This window comes from Lactuca saligna, chromosome 8 (assembly GCF_052625555.1).
Source record: "Lactuca saligna cultivar CGN05327 chromosome 8, ASM5262555v1, whole genome shotgun sequence".
NCBI lineage: Eukaryota > Viridiplantae > Streptophyta > Magnoliopsida > Asterales > Asteraceae > Lactuca > Lactuca saligna.
This window is the reverse complement of record NC_136424.1, coordinates 171380711-171397421: the sequence shown is the minus strand read 5'-3', so window position 1 is coordinate 171397421 and position 16711 is coordinate 171380711. Positions and strand designations below refer to the sequence as shown.

General features: G+C 38.0%; 1 protein-coding gene across 1 annotated transcript; it reads left to right on the top strand.

Moving 5' to 3' along the window:
- Positions 1–5770: 5770 nt before the first annotated feature.
- Positions 5771–9600, top strand: LOC145011588 (disease resistance protein At4g27190-like). The gene has a single exon (XM_078970325.1). The coding sequence runs from the start codon at positions 5959–5961 to the stop codon at positions 8848–8850; it is 2892 nt and encodes a 963-aa protein (XP_078826451.1). The 5' UTR covers positions 5771–5958; the 3' UTR covers positions 8851–9600.
- Positions 9601–16711: the final 7111 nt, after the last annotated feature.

Here is a 16711-nt window from a genome sequence, read left to right as displayed (position 1 = left end):
CCACTCAACCCCATGACCACCACATCCACATGCTACCTAATGTTGCTCCAGTTAATGTCCGACCTTACGATGGAATTATATGACCTAGCACCAGTCCCTTATCTTCCCCAGTGCTCCTTGTTCGTAAAAAAGATGGCTCTTGGCGGTTTTGCGTTGATTATCGCGCACTCAACGCCGTGACAATACGGGACCGTTTTCCGATCCCCACGGTGGATGAATTGCTTGATGAACTTCACGGTTCTCGTTTTTTCTCAAAAATCGACCTCCGCTCCGGCTACCATCAACTTCGAGTGGCAGCCGAGGACACACCAAAGATGGCTTTTCGTACAATCGAGGCATTACGAGTTCCTCGTGATGCCCTTTGGGCTCTCCAATGCCCCGTCTACCTTTCAAGCAGCCATGAATGACCTCTTTCGGGACCATCTCCACCACTTCATTCTCGTTTTTTTTTTACAAAATATTGGTGTACAGCCTGACCCGTGAACAAAACCTCATCCATCTACGCTCAGTCTTCGATACCCTCGCTAACAACCAATATTATGCCAAACGATCAAAGTGCATGTTTGCAGAACCACAGGTCCACTACTTGGGTCATGTTATCTCAGCTACCACGGTATCTGTTGACAATGATAAAATCACTGCCATCCTAGATTGGCCGCCACCCACTACTACCACTAGACTACGTGGATTTTTGGGCCTCACTGGTTACTACCATCGATTTGTTCGCAATTATGCATCTATCGCTGCCCCCTCACGGATTTGTTACAAAGACACCAATTCCGTTGCAATGAAACTGCCGATGCCTCCTTCTTGGCCCTGAAACGAGCCATGACAACTCTACCCACACTAGCCTTACCAGACTTCTCAAAAACTTTTGAAGTCACCACAGATGCTTCCAGTATTAGAGTAGGTGTTGTATTATCTCAGGGAGACCACCCCATTACCTTCTTCAGTAAGAAGATGGGGCCAAACATGCAATCGTCCTATGCCTATACTAGGGAACCGTATGCTATCATTGAAGCGGTGCATAAATGGCGCCAATATCTGCTGGGCCGCCACTTTAATATATACACGGATTAACACAGCCTGTAGCACCTTTTAACCCAGGTAATCCAAACCCCCGATCAACATAAGTGGGTTGCAAAGCTACTAGGCTTCGACTTTGAGATCTTATACAAACCGAGTCGAGAAAATAAAGTTGCTGATTCCCTAAGTCGCATTGAGGACCCACAACATATGTCACTCACAACCCCCACCTTCCCATGGCTTGAAGATATCCGACGACACTACTCCACCACAACCGAGGGTCTCCAGTTTCTTCAACAACTAGCTTCCTCCCCACATCAATTCCCACACTACCGTGTCCATGATGGCTAAGTCTACCATGCCGGCCGAATTGTTATTCCTAACGTCTCTGATCTCCGTCGTAGGGTCACCACTGAGCACCATGCCACTCCACTCGGTGGCCACTCCAACAACAACCGACACTACGTCGCCTCTCTTCTTCCTTCTATTGGCCACGAATGACAGAATCAATCAGAGAGTTCATCAAGTGTTGCCCCACATGTCAACAGGTTAAATATGTAACTCATAAGCCATACGGTCTCGTGTAACCCTTACCAGGTTTGGGATGACCTAGCCATGGACTTTATTACCAAATTTCCGCCATCACAGGGGAAGACCACCATCCGGGTCATCGTCGATAAGCTATCTAAAAGTGTACATTTTGTTGGATTGCCACCAAACTACACCGCGGTCACATTACCCACTCATTTCCTCCATACCGTTTACCGTCTTCATGGATTGCCACATTCCATCATCTCCAACTGCGACCCTTTATTCCTCAGTCGTTTTTGGCAAGAATTATTTAAAAAACTAGGCATGACTCTTCGGCACTCTAGCGCTTACCACCCCCAAAATGACGGCTAATCGGAGGTGGTTAACCACTGCCTCGAGTCATATATGCGTTGTTTCGCCAGTGACGAACCCACTACTAGGCATCGCTACCTCTACTTGGCGGAATACTGGTACAACTCCACCCACCACAGCTCCATTGGAATGTCGCCTTTCCAGGCACTTTATGGAAGACCACTACCAGCTCTCCCAGATTACATTGCAGGGTCCTCCACCATCGCGTCCATCGATGGCACACTACTTACTCATAGTTGGCTCTTGGATCAACTAAAAGCCAACCTGGCTGCCTCACAAGCATGCATGACCAAAAGTGCCAACAAACATCGAGTAGCAAAAGACTTTCAACCAGGTGAATGGGTATATGTCAAACTCCGCATTTACCGACAAACCTCAGTCGCCAATCGCCAATCTCACAAATTAGCCCGTCGATACTTTGGTCCGTTCAAGATAGCAGCCAAAATCGGACAAGTTGCTTACCGACTGGAACTTCTTGTCGGTAGTCGGATCCATCTTGTGTTCCACGTCTAGCTCCTCTTCACTTGATGGCAATGGACGACAACCCGGTCATGCTACCTGCTTCCATCATCCGTTTTAGACCATCCGGTCCCCCTGACTCCGACCAACATCAAGTTTTGGTACATTGGCAAGGCTGCGATTCTAGTGAAGCTACTTGGGAAGACCTCACTAAGTTTCAAAACAATTACCCAATCTTTTAGGGCTCCAATAAACCAGACACCACCACTCACAACCTGGAGGACAAGGTCGATGTTCTCCTGGCCGGCATTGATAGCAACATCATTTAAAGAGCCCACATCACAACAGACAGGCCCAAACGTAATTGGACTATACCAGCCCGTTATCGTGATTAAGAAGAAGGATTCGACTACAAGTCATTAGTCAATTTCTTTGTTTGAGTCAATTAGGATTAGGTCAACCAACAGGGCCGGTCCAAAAAGAAAAAAAAGGGCCCCTTAAAGACAAATATAATAAAGATTCAAAAAAAATATCATTTATTTTTCACTATAAACGCATTCAATTAGCAATAACAAGCATGCCAAATTGTTTATCTTTTGAGCTAGTTTGATTTTGAACCAACTTTAAGCCCTAAAAATCATTTAGGTAATAATTTTTTATATATATGCATTACATAGCCCATAAATTTTGGGGCCCCTGGTGACGTGGGCCTTGAGCGGTCGCCCAGGTTGTCCACTGTCTGGACTGGCCCTGTCAACCAATAAAGCATGTGTCCTTTAAAAAGGCTTGCACGTTAGTTTCCCATGTTCCTTTTAATTCTCCTTTTCTTATGCCAGTAGACTTAGTTATAGGAATGCATACTTGAAGCTTTTACTTCTCAAGTATTTAAGTGTAAATAGATTATCAGAAAATTGCTCCAAGCTTTATCTCTTCTTATTCTTTTGGGAGTCTCGCCAGCTCAAATTGGCTATCAACATGCCTCTCTAAAAGTAGCATGTTCGTTTTCTTTTGCCATACAGATTTCTACAAATGACTTCGGAACTTCGATTGTATTTAAAAGTTTTCACAAAAAAAATATGTTTCATCAAGGTTAGGAGAAACTGTATGAATTCTACCGATCGAAAATCCATTTTGTCTTGACTCCCAACGAAGCTCTAGAAATCTCCATACACATTTCATAGGAAATTGAACATAATAACGTTTTCGTTATAAAGAAAATTATGTTATTGTTTAGGTTGAATTAAAAGTATGTGGTGTTTTAGATTAAGTAAACTTATATTGTTATTTTGGTATAAAAATAAAATAACATTATTTTATTGTAAAAATAATCGTATGCTAAAAAATAAATATAATATTATTTAGTGATACGAAAAACATAAAATTTGATTGCATAAGTTCAATCAAATCCTTCAAAATTAACCCATTTAAAGCTTATATGCAAACTTACCATTGAGAAAAGGAAGAACCAAAAAAATGGAGCTAAAACCTTTTAAAATTGGATATTATTAGCATTTCTTAGTTATTATTATTATTTTTTTTTTTTTTTTTGTCATGGAATTCAAATTTATTTAATTGATTTATTAGAGTAGATTTATTGTATTTAATACTTTACATATATAAATATTAGTATACTGTGGCTTTTAATTTATGAAAATTAAAGAAAAACCATAAATTGACATATGGTTATATTTTACTTTAAAAAAATATCAAAAAATGATATGTTTCAAAACCCACAAGAAAATGACATGTGACAGAAATAATTTTAATTTATTAGAGTAGAAGATGATGAAAATTTTTATGTTGTAATATGAAGAAACGACATGTCTATTTAATGAAAGTACATTATTTCCATCTATACTTTCATTAAATTTGCAACATTTTATTGAAGTTATGATTAAACTTGTTGTTTTGTCATAATATAAAAAACTAGATATGGAGGAAATAAATGGAACATTTTAGACATAGTAAAATAGTATTAAAGAAAATTTTTAAATCAATAAATTATCTAAGCATAAGTTAGATAGATATATCGAAAAATTTCCTTTCTATTCGAAAACGACTTTGGGTGCCTCGAGCTTCTCCATAGGATGAATCTTTACTGCTCAAGAATCCGTTTGTGGCTTCAGGTGTATATCAAATTCCATCCGCACTCTGCATGAACAAAAACCCAAATCCAAATGAATCTTATCTCTTTACATTATTCACATCCATGATTCAAGTTACATCCTAAAGAAACTCACTCTTTTTCCAGAGGCGGCATGAGGCTCTTCCATGGGTCTATTTACATCTTGAAGATCACTCCCCCCCTCCATGATTCATAGCTTTAATTAGAAGCTTAAAGAAACTCACTCTTTGTGGCTTCTTGGCCAACAGTTTTGTTTTGGTTATTTTAGAATCCCTTGTTCCGTGCCCTAGACTTTCCTTCCATGCCTCATACTAAGGCATATTTTAAAAAGATATAACATAGTTACTCTTCTTTAGAGTAGCCTTAACAATTGGAGTAATGAACTCTAGTACAAACTCATGGACTTTTAGTGAAGATGGCCAAAATGAGTGCAAGAAGTTGATCAAAAGTCCATTGATATGTGAACCCTCATGATCCTACAACAAAAATTACATCGTTTCAACATAATGGCATTTCAATCCCGGATAATAAATAGCATTGCATTTTCATCTCTTTGCAATTTATAGTGTTTTACTTTCCTTTCTTTCAATTATAGCATTGAATGACATTGCTATGGATGATGGAATTTTAACAGGAGTAAAACGGAAGTAGAATGCTATGATAACCAAATTGATACAAGTACAACGATCTTTCTTGCATTTTTTAACCTGTGCTATGTAAAGAATTCGACACATTACCTGATCAGCCATTATCATCAAGTAACCATAACTGATCAAGGATTTGATATTGTTTTCTGGTTTCTTATGATTTAATTGATAATTCTTTGGAATGCTATGTTTTTAAAATAAGTGGAATAGTTGATTCCCAAACAATTTGAATTTCAAAAGAGAAGAAGTTGAATTAATGGGACAGGCAACAATATAGTATCATAGGGGTAGAATAGGAATTTTAGTTTAATAATATGGGTGGGAAAAAACGCTGGAAGGGACTGAAAAGATGCCACATGGCCTCTTTTATTAGAATAGAAGATGATATTGTCGTCAATTTAGGAAAAGTAAATCTTCCTTCCATGATTTGCTACAAGACCATTACCAGGTGTCAAAAAATGATAAGTGACTGCCAACTTCACTTTTCGTTTTCTTTGCCTTTTCCTTTTTCTTGGTCTTGGTCTGCCACCACACTTAACACTTTTTGTGTACAATATTCACTCTTATCGTTTACAGCTTTTGTAAGCCAATCAACCACTCTCATCTTCAATGTGTGTACAATATTAGGAATCAGGGCCTTCGGTTTTTGGTTGATCATAATATTGTTTTTCATATCTAAGGAAATACTATCTTCTTCTTTTTTCTGTTTTAGCATAAATGTTTCTTGTTTGAAGATTAGCTATATTGTCGACTACTTTGCCATCCAAACCATCAGAAAAGAAAAGTAACCCAGCTAGAATGGCGGAGGAGGTCGCTAATACTGTGGCTGGGAAAATAGTGGACTTGTTGTTTAGTGCGGCTAAACGGGAGATTGATTACATCCGAAATTACACTAAAAATGTTGACATCTTGAAGAATGAAGCTCAAAAGCTCAAGGATATGAGGGGTAGGGTTCAACAACGAATCGATGCAGCTAAAGAAAAGGGAGAAGCTCTCTTAGATGGTGTGCAGAACTGGTTGGACAAGGCAGACATTGAAATATCCAAGGTGGGAGAGTTTCTTGAAGAAGAAGCCAACGCCAAGAAGACATGCTTCAACTTACGACCTTGTGTCAATTTGAGCACACTCTACCATTACAGTAAGATGGCGATAAACATGACCTCTTTTCTTCTTCAGCATCAAGAAGATGGCAAAACTCATGAATATTGTGTCTCCATTCCCACTCCCACCCCAAGATTGGTAGACCTCTACCAACCAAAGAATCTTGATGATATCGATACCCACAAGTTGGCGTTGAGGGAAATCATTCAAGCTATCAAAGATGAGAGCATACAAATGGTTGGAATTTATGGATCAGGAGGTGTAGGGAAAACTACATTAGCCAAGGAAGTTGCTGCACAAGTGAAGAATCTATTTGCAGAGATTGTGTTTATAACTGTCTCACAGACTGTAGATGTTGAAAAGATTAAGAAGAATGTTGAAGTAGCTGCAAAGCGGATAATGATTAATAAGGAGAAGGTTCTAATCATTTTAGATGACATATGGGAACCATTAGTCCTCTCTGATCTTGGCATACCATGTGGGAAAGACCACATGAATTGCAAGATTTTGTTGACGTCTAGAAGGATGGATGTAGGTGAAGGGATGAATGTAGATAGGAATATTTGTGTAAACACTTTGAAGAAGGAAGAAGCATGGGTCCTGTTCAAACGTATAGTTGGTGATGAGAAGTTAGCGAATAATTCTAGTCTGGTGAAAATTGCAAAAGAGGTGACTGAAGAATGTGGTGGACTGCCACTCATCATTCAAGTGGTGGGAAATGCTTTAAAAAATAAAAAAATTGATACATGGGAGGGGGCACTTGACCGACTAAGAAAGCATGCCCCTCTAGAGATTGCTCCAGAGATAAGGAAGGCGTTTACTCATTTGAAGCTGAGCTATGACTTACTTGAAAGCAAAGAAGCTAAATATTGCTTCTTACTGTGTAGTTTGTTCGGAGAAGATGAAATCATAGATACGTTACGCTTAGCAGAATATGGGGTGGGTCTACGCATATTTGATAATCTGGATAGCATTAACGATGCCAAAAAAAGAGTCGAAATGGCAGTTGACACCCTCACATCCTCTTCCTTGTTATTGCTTGAGCCGGGAGACAAAGTAAAAATGCATGATGTTGTGCGTGATGTGGCTTTGTTAGTAACTTCTTCTTCTGAAGGTGAAGAGAAGGAGAAGTTTTTAGTGGAGGCTGGAAAAGATTTGACAGAATGGCAACCAAGAAACAGAACCTCAGAAAGCTACACCAAGATCTCACTCATGGATAATAGAATTCATAAGCTTCCAGATCATGAGCTTCATTTCCCACTCCTTGATACTTTCCTTATACAAAGCAATGGTCTTTCCATTATTCCTGATGATTTCTTTCGAGGCATGAAAGAAGTTATAGTTTTAGATATGGCTTTTAATCACATCAAATCCCTCCCACAATCACTGAAGCTGCTCACAAAACTCATCATGCTCGATCTAAGTTTCAATAGATCTCTCAATGAAATTTGTATAGTTGGGGAGCTAAAAGACCTTGAGATTCTAAAGGTTAGAGCTACCGGAATTAAAGTGATTCCCGAAGAGATTGGTCAATTGACCAACTTAAGGGTGTTGGATGCGGGGGAATGTGATGGCTTATCTGATGTAACAGTTGGTGTCATATTAAAGCTCACTTGGTTGGAAGAGTTGTATATTGGAACCGATGCCAAGAATGCAGTGTCTCGCCTTGGTCTTCTGGAAATAAGTAAACTGAAATCGTTCAGAGCTCTGCATTTAAAAATGGATTCAGATGCTTGTCATCTTTTTCCTCAAGGTACCTACTTGGAAACGTTGCAAGAATTCTTTTTTCAATTTATCCAAAAGAATACTTTGATTAGGAGAATATTTTTGCGAATTGATCCGGAACCATCAAAATCATATTTAAAACGTCGACTACACATTGAAAGTTCTAAGTTCCCATTCAAGATGCCAATCAAGAAACTGTTTCAGGTAAGTGATGGTATGGTACTAAAGAGGATAAAAGATTTGGATAACATCATACCAGACCTTTATGGAGAGAGTACTATTGATGAATTAAAGTCTATTGAATTGGAGGAATGTGACAAAGTTTCATGCTTGGTGAAGACAACGGATGAGGATGAGGATGCAACACAAACTTTTGTTGCACCCAATGACCTGATGCTTGGTCAAAGGAAAACATCAAAGGAAAAGTATTTCTCCCAAGTGGAAGACATCCATCTGGATCACCTTGATAACTTGAAGCTTCTTTTTGATTGTTCATTTCAATATATAAGCCTGTGTAATCTACAAGTCATTAAAATTGCATATTGTGATTCCTTGTTGACCGTATTCCCATTAAGAGTAGCACAAGGGCTTTCCAATCTGAAACGTTTAGAGATTTTGAGTTGTGACAGTTTGATGGTTGTGATTTCTGGTGGAGATGAGCAAACAACTCATAATGACATTGAGTTCCCTAGACTTACCCATATTTCCCTTAAAATTTTGCCCAAACTAAAGAGCTTCTACTCTGGGGATTCTATAGTCAAATATTCTTCTTTGGAGTTTATCGAGGTGGAAGATTGTCTTAGCATGAAGAGATGGGGTTATGGAGTCCACGATATGCCCAATGGAAAATTTGTCATGAAGTGAATATTAATTTATTCGGTTAATGATCTTTTCACACCATGAGAGGTATGAAAAGACGAGCATCCCACCCAATATACAGCCAAGGAGACGGAGATCAATTTATATGTTGCAAAGACTCATATTTCTTCTTTTTTCCCCCCTCAAGATTTCATGCTCTACCTAAGATTAACTCATAATCATACAAAATCAAGGTTTGTTGTAGTTCTGATGCTTCCAAATTTAACATTGTGGCTCAAACAACCAATGGTGTTCAAAGAGTGAATTACTTGAAGAATATTTAGAATTGCAAAAAACAGAGTGGTTCTATGTCATCATCTTCCTCTTCTTCTCCATCAGCAATCTCATCTTCCCAACTCCCAAGTCTCATCATCATCATCCTCATCCTCATCCTCAAAGATTTAATATTGAATTCTTATGGCTCGCTCAATTTTGCTTTCTGGTTTCAATAGAGAGAAGCAAAGAGGAGACACTATGCTCTTTAGCTTTATTTTCCCTCATAATATCGCCATGGCAGTTCATCAAACAGTTGGTAAGCATCAACATTTTATCATTTACCAATTAGCACAATTCCCAAATCATAACGGATATGATTTATTCTATTAAACAAAGGAACACCACACAAATTTAACGCACCCAAGTCAGAGACTGGGTAGTCGGCGTTGGGGTTTTGATCAAATTCCAGCAAAATATCTTCAAATTGAACTCTGGATGACGACAAAAACCTATAAAATCTCCCTTTTTTAAAACCAGCAAAAAGAAAAAATGATATTTCTTGGACTTTGTGAAATATAGGGCTTTTTTATTGTCTTGGATTGTCTTTCTCATCCTCAAATTCATGAACGATATTGTTTTTCCTTTCAATTGTCTCTATATAACATAAAGAATTATCTTTATAATCTCGGAACCATTTCTATTTTTCCCCAAAATAGTTTAAAACATTGGGTAAACAGTGTTTCATCTCTAACTTTATCTTATTTTTACCCTTAAAAATATATTCTATTCTTCTAACTTATATAAATTATCAAACACCCTCCTTCTATTAATTTGGTTTTAACAAATATATAATCTATATTTTTTTCATTACGATAATATTAATAAATAAGATTATATTTATAACACTTAAGTATAAGGTTTTTGTAAAATACATTATCGTGTTTTAAAATTTCAATGTGTATTTAAGTTTTAATATGAATTTGATAAACAAAAAACAAACTTTATATTTATAATTAATTAATATAATTTAATATATAACACAATATTATAAATATTAAATATTACATTTAAATTATAATTATTAGATAAAAAAACCAAAAATGTATAAATATATAAAAAAAAGAGATTAAAATGGACAGTTCAATGTTCATCTCTATTTTAGGGGAAATCAATAGTATAACACCATATTTTGTGTTATACTATTCATTTCTCCCAAAATGAGAGAATAAATGCGGTAGGTTGGAGAGAAATTGGGGAGGAAATGGGGAAAATAATGGAAAATGGAAGTGGGTTGGAGATGCTTTTATGATTCTAAAGGTTGATTATTTATTTTTATAATTAATATATTATACAAATAGTTTGGTATGTCAAAGAGGACATCAAAATCCCGCATCATCTTTGTTAGTATAAATGTCAAAATCATATTCTAAACATGATGATTTTTTGATTAATCACGAGCTTAAGAATGTTGTCGATTTATTCGAACCAGAAGAGATATGTTTAAAATACTTCTTTTACGTTATACTAATTTACTTAATATGTTGTTGCGTTACTTTTCTTTGAATAATTTTATTATGTACTACAGGTTAATAAGTTCATCATTCTTGGAACCAGTTATGGGATTCAACAAGACATTATTGTTCTATATTGCATGTACCAATTATGGTTGGAAAGTGACTGAAAAGGTTGTGTTTAATGGTGAAAAAGGTGGTGATGGTGTAGTTTATGAATGTTTGGCAATGACATTAAATAAGAGTCAAGGGCCTTCGTTATCTTAGATTGGTATCTATCTTAAAGATCTTGTTTTTTCTCATAGACAATTGTATGTTGTCTTATTTAGAGTTCAAGGTACGGATGTCAACGGGGGAAAACGGGACGGGGATTGCATCTCTCGCCCCCACCCCAAAAATTCACCCATTCCCCCACCCCCAAAATTTACCCATTCCACCACCCCCGAAATTTCCAGCCTCCTTACCCTCACCCCCGTCCCCGAATTCATGGATTACCCTCGCCCCCGCCCCCATTTCCCCGTCCCGATTGATTTTGAGACATTTTTATTGAGCTAAAAGAAGTTGTTTTTTGGGCTTAAAGAAACTATTTTTTGGGATTAAAAATAGCTACTTATAACTAGAGATGGCAAAAGAACCTGTACCCGATGGGTACCCGAAACCCTAACTCGAGTTGATCGGGTTAATCCCCGATTTGAGCGAGGATGGGTATTACCCGAATGTAAAAAGCAGGGATGGGGATGGGGATGGTTCTACCTGTCGGGTACCTATACCTATACCCGAAACTGACCTCGATGAGTACTCGATATATATATATATATATATATATATATATATATATATATATATATATATATATATAACATCCCAAAATTCAAGGCCAAAAATTTCATCTTAAATAAGTTATTATAAAACCAACAGTATAAGAAAACATCCATAATATTATGACATATCAAAACCAAAGTAGAAATAATCAAAACGTGTTATCATGAAACAATATCATAGTGTAATCCCAAAGATCTCAGGTGCGGAAACCCATAGTGTGATGCGTTGCGATCGAGCCGACTCCTGTCCTTCAAAAACGAAGTACCTGAAACCAAAACTAAAAACCGTAAGCATGAAGCTTAGTGAGTTCCTCCATCATACCACATACCATACAACCACGAAGCATACATACTGCCGGGCAATTCTAGGTTGCCCGACCTACCCATGTCAAGTCATTCTGGGGTGCTGACTACCCGTGTCAAGCCATTTTGGGGTGCTGACTACCCGTGTCAGGCCATTTTGGGGTGCCTACCTACCCTCCGGTCTATCTCACCCGACCACGTAGATTATTTCACCCCCTACTACTATCACATAATAACATATCATAAACATGTTGTCAGACATATATGGGGTGTCCGACCTACCCTTCGATCCTAACAACCGATTAGGGATGAGATTTAGAACCGGAAAACCGGATCGGAACTGGAATCGGACCGGAACCGGAACTGTTAGAACCGGAATATATAGAACCGTTTCTGGTTCTGGGTTTAAAAATTGGCTTTATCCGGGTTCCGGGTAATCCGGGTTTGGGTCCATCGGGTCCGGGTAAACCGTGTCTAAAAACCAGAACCGATGTTTGGAACCGGAACCACTTTTAGGGGCGGAACCGGTTTTTGTGAAACGTTTAAAAGATGCATATCTCATCCGTTTCAACTTCGATTGACATGCGGTTTTTTCCAACATGTAGTTTAGAGTTTGTACATGATTTTAGACTATAAATTTGTTATTTTTAGTATTATATTCATTGACTTACAGTCCTCCAAAATCGAGATATCAAAGCTGGAAGTTTTTATTTTTTCAGTTTTTTTATTCGGTGAAAGTTTTAAAACATGCATATCTAATTTTTTTTGAAGTCGGATTGACATGTGGTTTTTTTCAACTTGTAGTTTACAGTTTGTACATGAGTTTAGAATATAATTTTGTCATTTTTGGTTTAACATTCAATGATTTACAGCCTCCGAAGTGGGGATATCAAAACTGAAAATTTTCAACTTTTCAGCTGTTTGTTTTTGTACTTTGTATTATGTGAAAATGTTAACACATGAAAATCTCATTCGTTTAAAGTCGGATTGACATGCGGTTATTTCCAGAGTGTATTTTAGAGTTTGTACATGATTTTAGACTATAATTTTGTTAATTTTGGTTTCATATTCAATGAGTTACAATCACCCAAAGTCGGATATAAATATGAAAATTTTCAAAGTTCAACCCACTAAGTAGTAAGTAATTACCAAAAAATTCCGGTTTTTCCGGGTTTTCCGGTTCTAAATCCACTTTATCCGGTTCCAACCAACCCACTTTGATGTTTTCGGGTTTTCCGGTTATAGACCCACTTTACCCGGAATCGAACCGGAACCGGTTCCTATATACCGGTCCGGTTTCTAGTTCTACAAAATCCCGTTAACCGGTTTCGGGTTTTCTAGGTCCGGGTCCATCCGATCCGGGTTTGGACCCACTTTCATCCCTACAACCGATCGGGGGACTATTCCCCTCCTACTACCGCTATCACAGTGAACATAACATACTGGCACATAGAACACATCATGTAATAGCAAACCAGAAAATTATCACAAAGACAATCATCTCATCTGTAATCAACTACTAGTGGGTCGGACTTGGTGCCTTAGACCCACTTCTACTGGAAGGTAATTCACCTCACACTGCTGAAGTCTTGTAGACACAATCCTAGCTGCTGGATGACAGATTCTCGATCTGTCAATATCAAACATCACCCAATTAAGAATTAGGTTCCAACACATGTCCATAAGTCCATGTTTGGATAAAAGACTGCTTTACCCCTATCTTGGCTTGATTTAAGCCCAATGCCCAATCCAAAGGCCCAAAAGTTAACTATGGGTCAAAGCCCAACACATGGCCTAATTTTCCAAATTGGGCCCAAACCTTTATAAGGTCTCACCATAAGGCCCAACCATTTAGTCCAGTCCAACATTCAACATACTAATGGCCCAATATCACATAATCATAAACGCCAAAACTATGGCCCATCTATGGCCCAATTTTCCAAATTGGGCCCAACTCCTCATATGGGCCTTACCACAAAGCCCATTAATTATTCTAGTCCATTTGTTTGATCTTAGATGGCCCATTAATAACCCAATCATCAAGGCCCAATAGAAAGGCCCAACCATAAACCCAAGTGAAATTAGGGTTTCATATGAAATGACAATTAGGGTTAAGTGTTTCTCACCTAATCCATTAAGTCCATCACTTTTCTAAATAAATCATATGGCGTGATTGGGCTTAATACTCACTTCCATTCCAATGGCCCAAATGTGGGTCCCGGCAAGTCCAAGCCCATAAATCCAATATTAGGGTTTTCTAAACCCTAATTAGGGTTTCCAACCCCATCTTAGCCCAATAGGCCCAATAGATAGGTCTTTTCGTCAATAAAGGTTCATTAGGCCTATTAGGGTTTCACTAGGCCCATTAGTCACATGTTTGGGCTTTAGTGGGCCCATTAGGGTTTCATTGGGCCTACTAGAGTTTATTAGGCCAATTAGGGTTTTAGTCCCTTTGTCCAAACATCCAAACGACATCCAAACACAAACAAGCACACCGCCACCCAACCCGGCGGCTGGTGGCGGCAGCCACCATCTCATGTTGGTGGTTTGAGTTTCTGTCCATTATTCTTATTTCTAGTTACATTTTACAATGCTAAACTCCAATAATCACACACACACATAAATACAAATACATATAGACAACAACCTAGTGGCGGCCGGTGGTGGCACGTGATGGCAGCCACCACCCTACGGTGGTGGTGGCTATACTTAATTTTCCGGCCAAACAAACATCATCTACCACTCATGTATATGATTCTGATTGTTCAAAGGACCCGGCCACCCACCTGGTGGCTCACGACAGCGACAACAGCACCAAAACGGCAGTAGCAGCGGCAATTGCGGTGATAGCCACCACCGTACGGTGGTGGTGGTGGTTTCTCTTGGTCCCCAGACGAGCAAACACACACACATGCTCGTAAACACGATCTGGTCATCGAAATACTCCCAACTCAGCCACTTTAGGCGGCAGGTGACGACCGGAAAACACATAAATGGTGACCCAAGGCCACCGGTAATCCCTGTCGACATGAACGACACCAAATCACAAAAAGAACAAAGGGAAAGGAATAAATGGGTGGAAGCGATCCTTACCGAGAGCTTCCAATTCGCACTCGACTTGCACAGCGGCGAACACAGCTCGCTTCACCGGAGGAGGGTAGCGACAGCTCGCTGCTGGTGTCTTTATGCTGCTCTTCGTTGCTGGCAGCGGCTTCGCCAACGATTTGGTAGAGGTTGAATCCAGCTTCCATGGCAAGGAGGCGGCGGCTAGAAGAGCTACAAGTAGGGTGGCGGCTGAAGGAAGTTATGTGAGGGTTAGGGTTTAGGTAATGTAACAATGGGGGTAAGAGGTTACCGGGTATATCCCGTGTTCCTCTAAACTTTGATCCAAAAATCCAACTTCAGCCCCTCCTCACACTTTTGTTTTCGAATTTAATCCAATATTTACCATTTGAACCCTGCTTCCATAATTCCTTTACAAATTAAGTCGTAATTGTTACCAAGCATCCCCCTGTCTTCTAAAATATTTACAAATAAATCTCGAATTTATACTTTGACCCCCGAGTAATCCAACTTATGGCATTTGGCTTCCCAAAACCAACACCTTGCTATATAATTATAAATTTTAGGGCAACGATTCGTTCATTAATTTCGTCTATTTATTTATATAAATAAACGGGGTGTTACAATATATATATATATATATATATATATATATATATATATATATATATATATATATATATATATATATATATACTAGTGGTGTACCCGCGCGATGCAGCGGCGATAATTTGCCTCTTTCCGATAATTAGTTTTCGGCCAGAAATTAGTTTCATTTTGACGTTCGTTAAATTGTATCCTTTCGGTGTATATTTTCCTTTTCCTTTTGATAGACGTTATTATTTGGGTTAAAATAAAAGTACATTGCTATATTGTTTTAAAAGTAAGTGGTTTTTAGTTACAAAATATATGTTGTTTTTTACACCAACTATCGAATAACATGATCATGTAGTGATCTTAACGTATCTAGCATTTTATATTTAAATTTTGATATAATTAGTTTTTATTTTTTTTAACACATCTATTATTAGTAGTTGAAATGGAATTTAATTATTCTTTTTATCTTTTATTAGTTTATTACAGTTTGATCTTAACGTATCTAGCATTTTAATTTTTTTATCATATTAGTTTGTGTATGAACTGAAAATGAATTGATATTTTATATCCTTTGGGTGTGTATCTCTTTGGACTGCACTCGCTTAAATTTAAGTTGCCAGCTTGCCCACCCTTAGAGGTTTATCTTACCCCGACCATATTGTATGAGAAAGAATGAAAGCAGCCCATGATCAACAAAAGTCCTGTGTAGAAATGGAGGAGACGATCGATAAAATTCCAAAAGGGTGATACTGAAGGTAACCCCGTGGAAAGATATTATGAAATTTTGGAACAAAAGGAGATCGAGTCCTAGATTTGTTGGACTTTTCAAGATTATCCAAAAAATTGGTAAACAGGCATATCGTTTGGGATTGCCTAAAGATTTGTCAGGTATACATGATTTGTTTCATGTGAGTTATTTTCATAAATGTTTGAACATTTATGACGAGACGGTTTCATTTATCCGAGGTGAAACTAGATAATAAGTTAAGTAGAAGAGATCGTAAATGAAAGAACGACTAATCTACGTAATAAAGAAGTAGAGTTAGTGCTTGTCAAGTGGAAACACCATCGAGGCCCAAATTATACTTGGGAGAACAAGAATGAGATAAGAGAGAAATATCCCCATTTGTTTTAATCGATGTAATTTTGGGGGCGAAATCCTCAAAAGGAGGAGGTATTTGTAACATACACGTTCTGAAATCGTGTTATGTAGTTATTAAAAGTGAATAAAATTGAGTGTTGAGTTCTAACAGATAGTTTTTACTAGAAATAAAGTAAAACTATGTTTAGAATCACTCATAAAATATTGGGAGTCTTATGAGATTCCAGTTAAAAGCCAAATAGTGAAATTTAGCG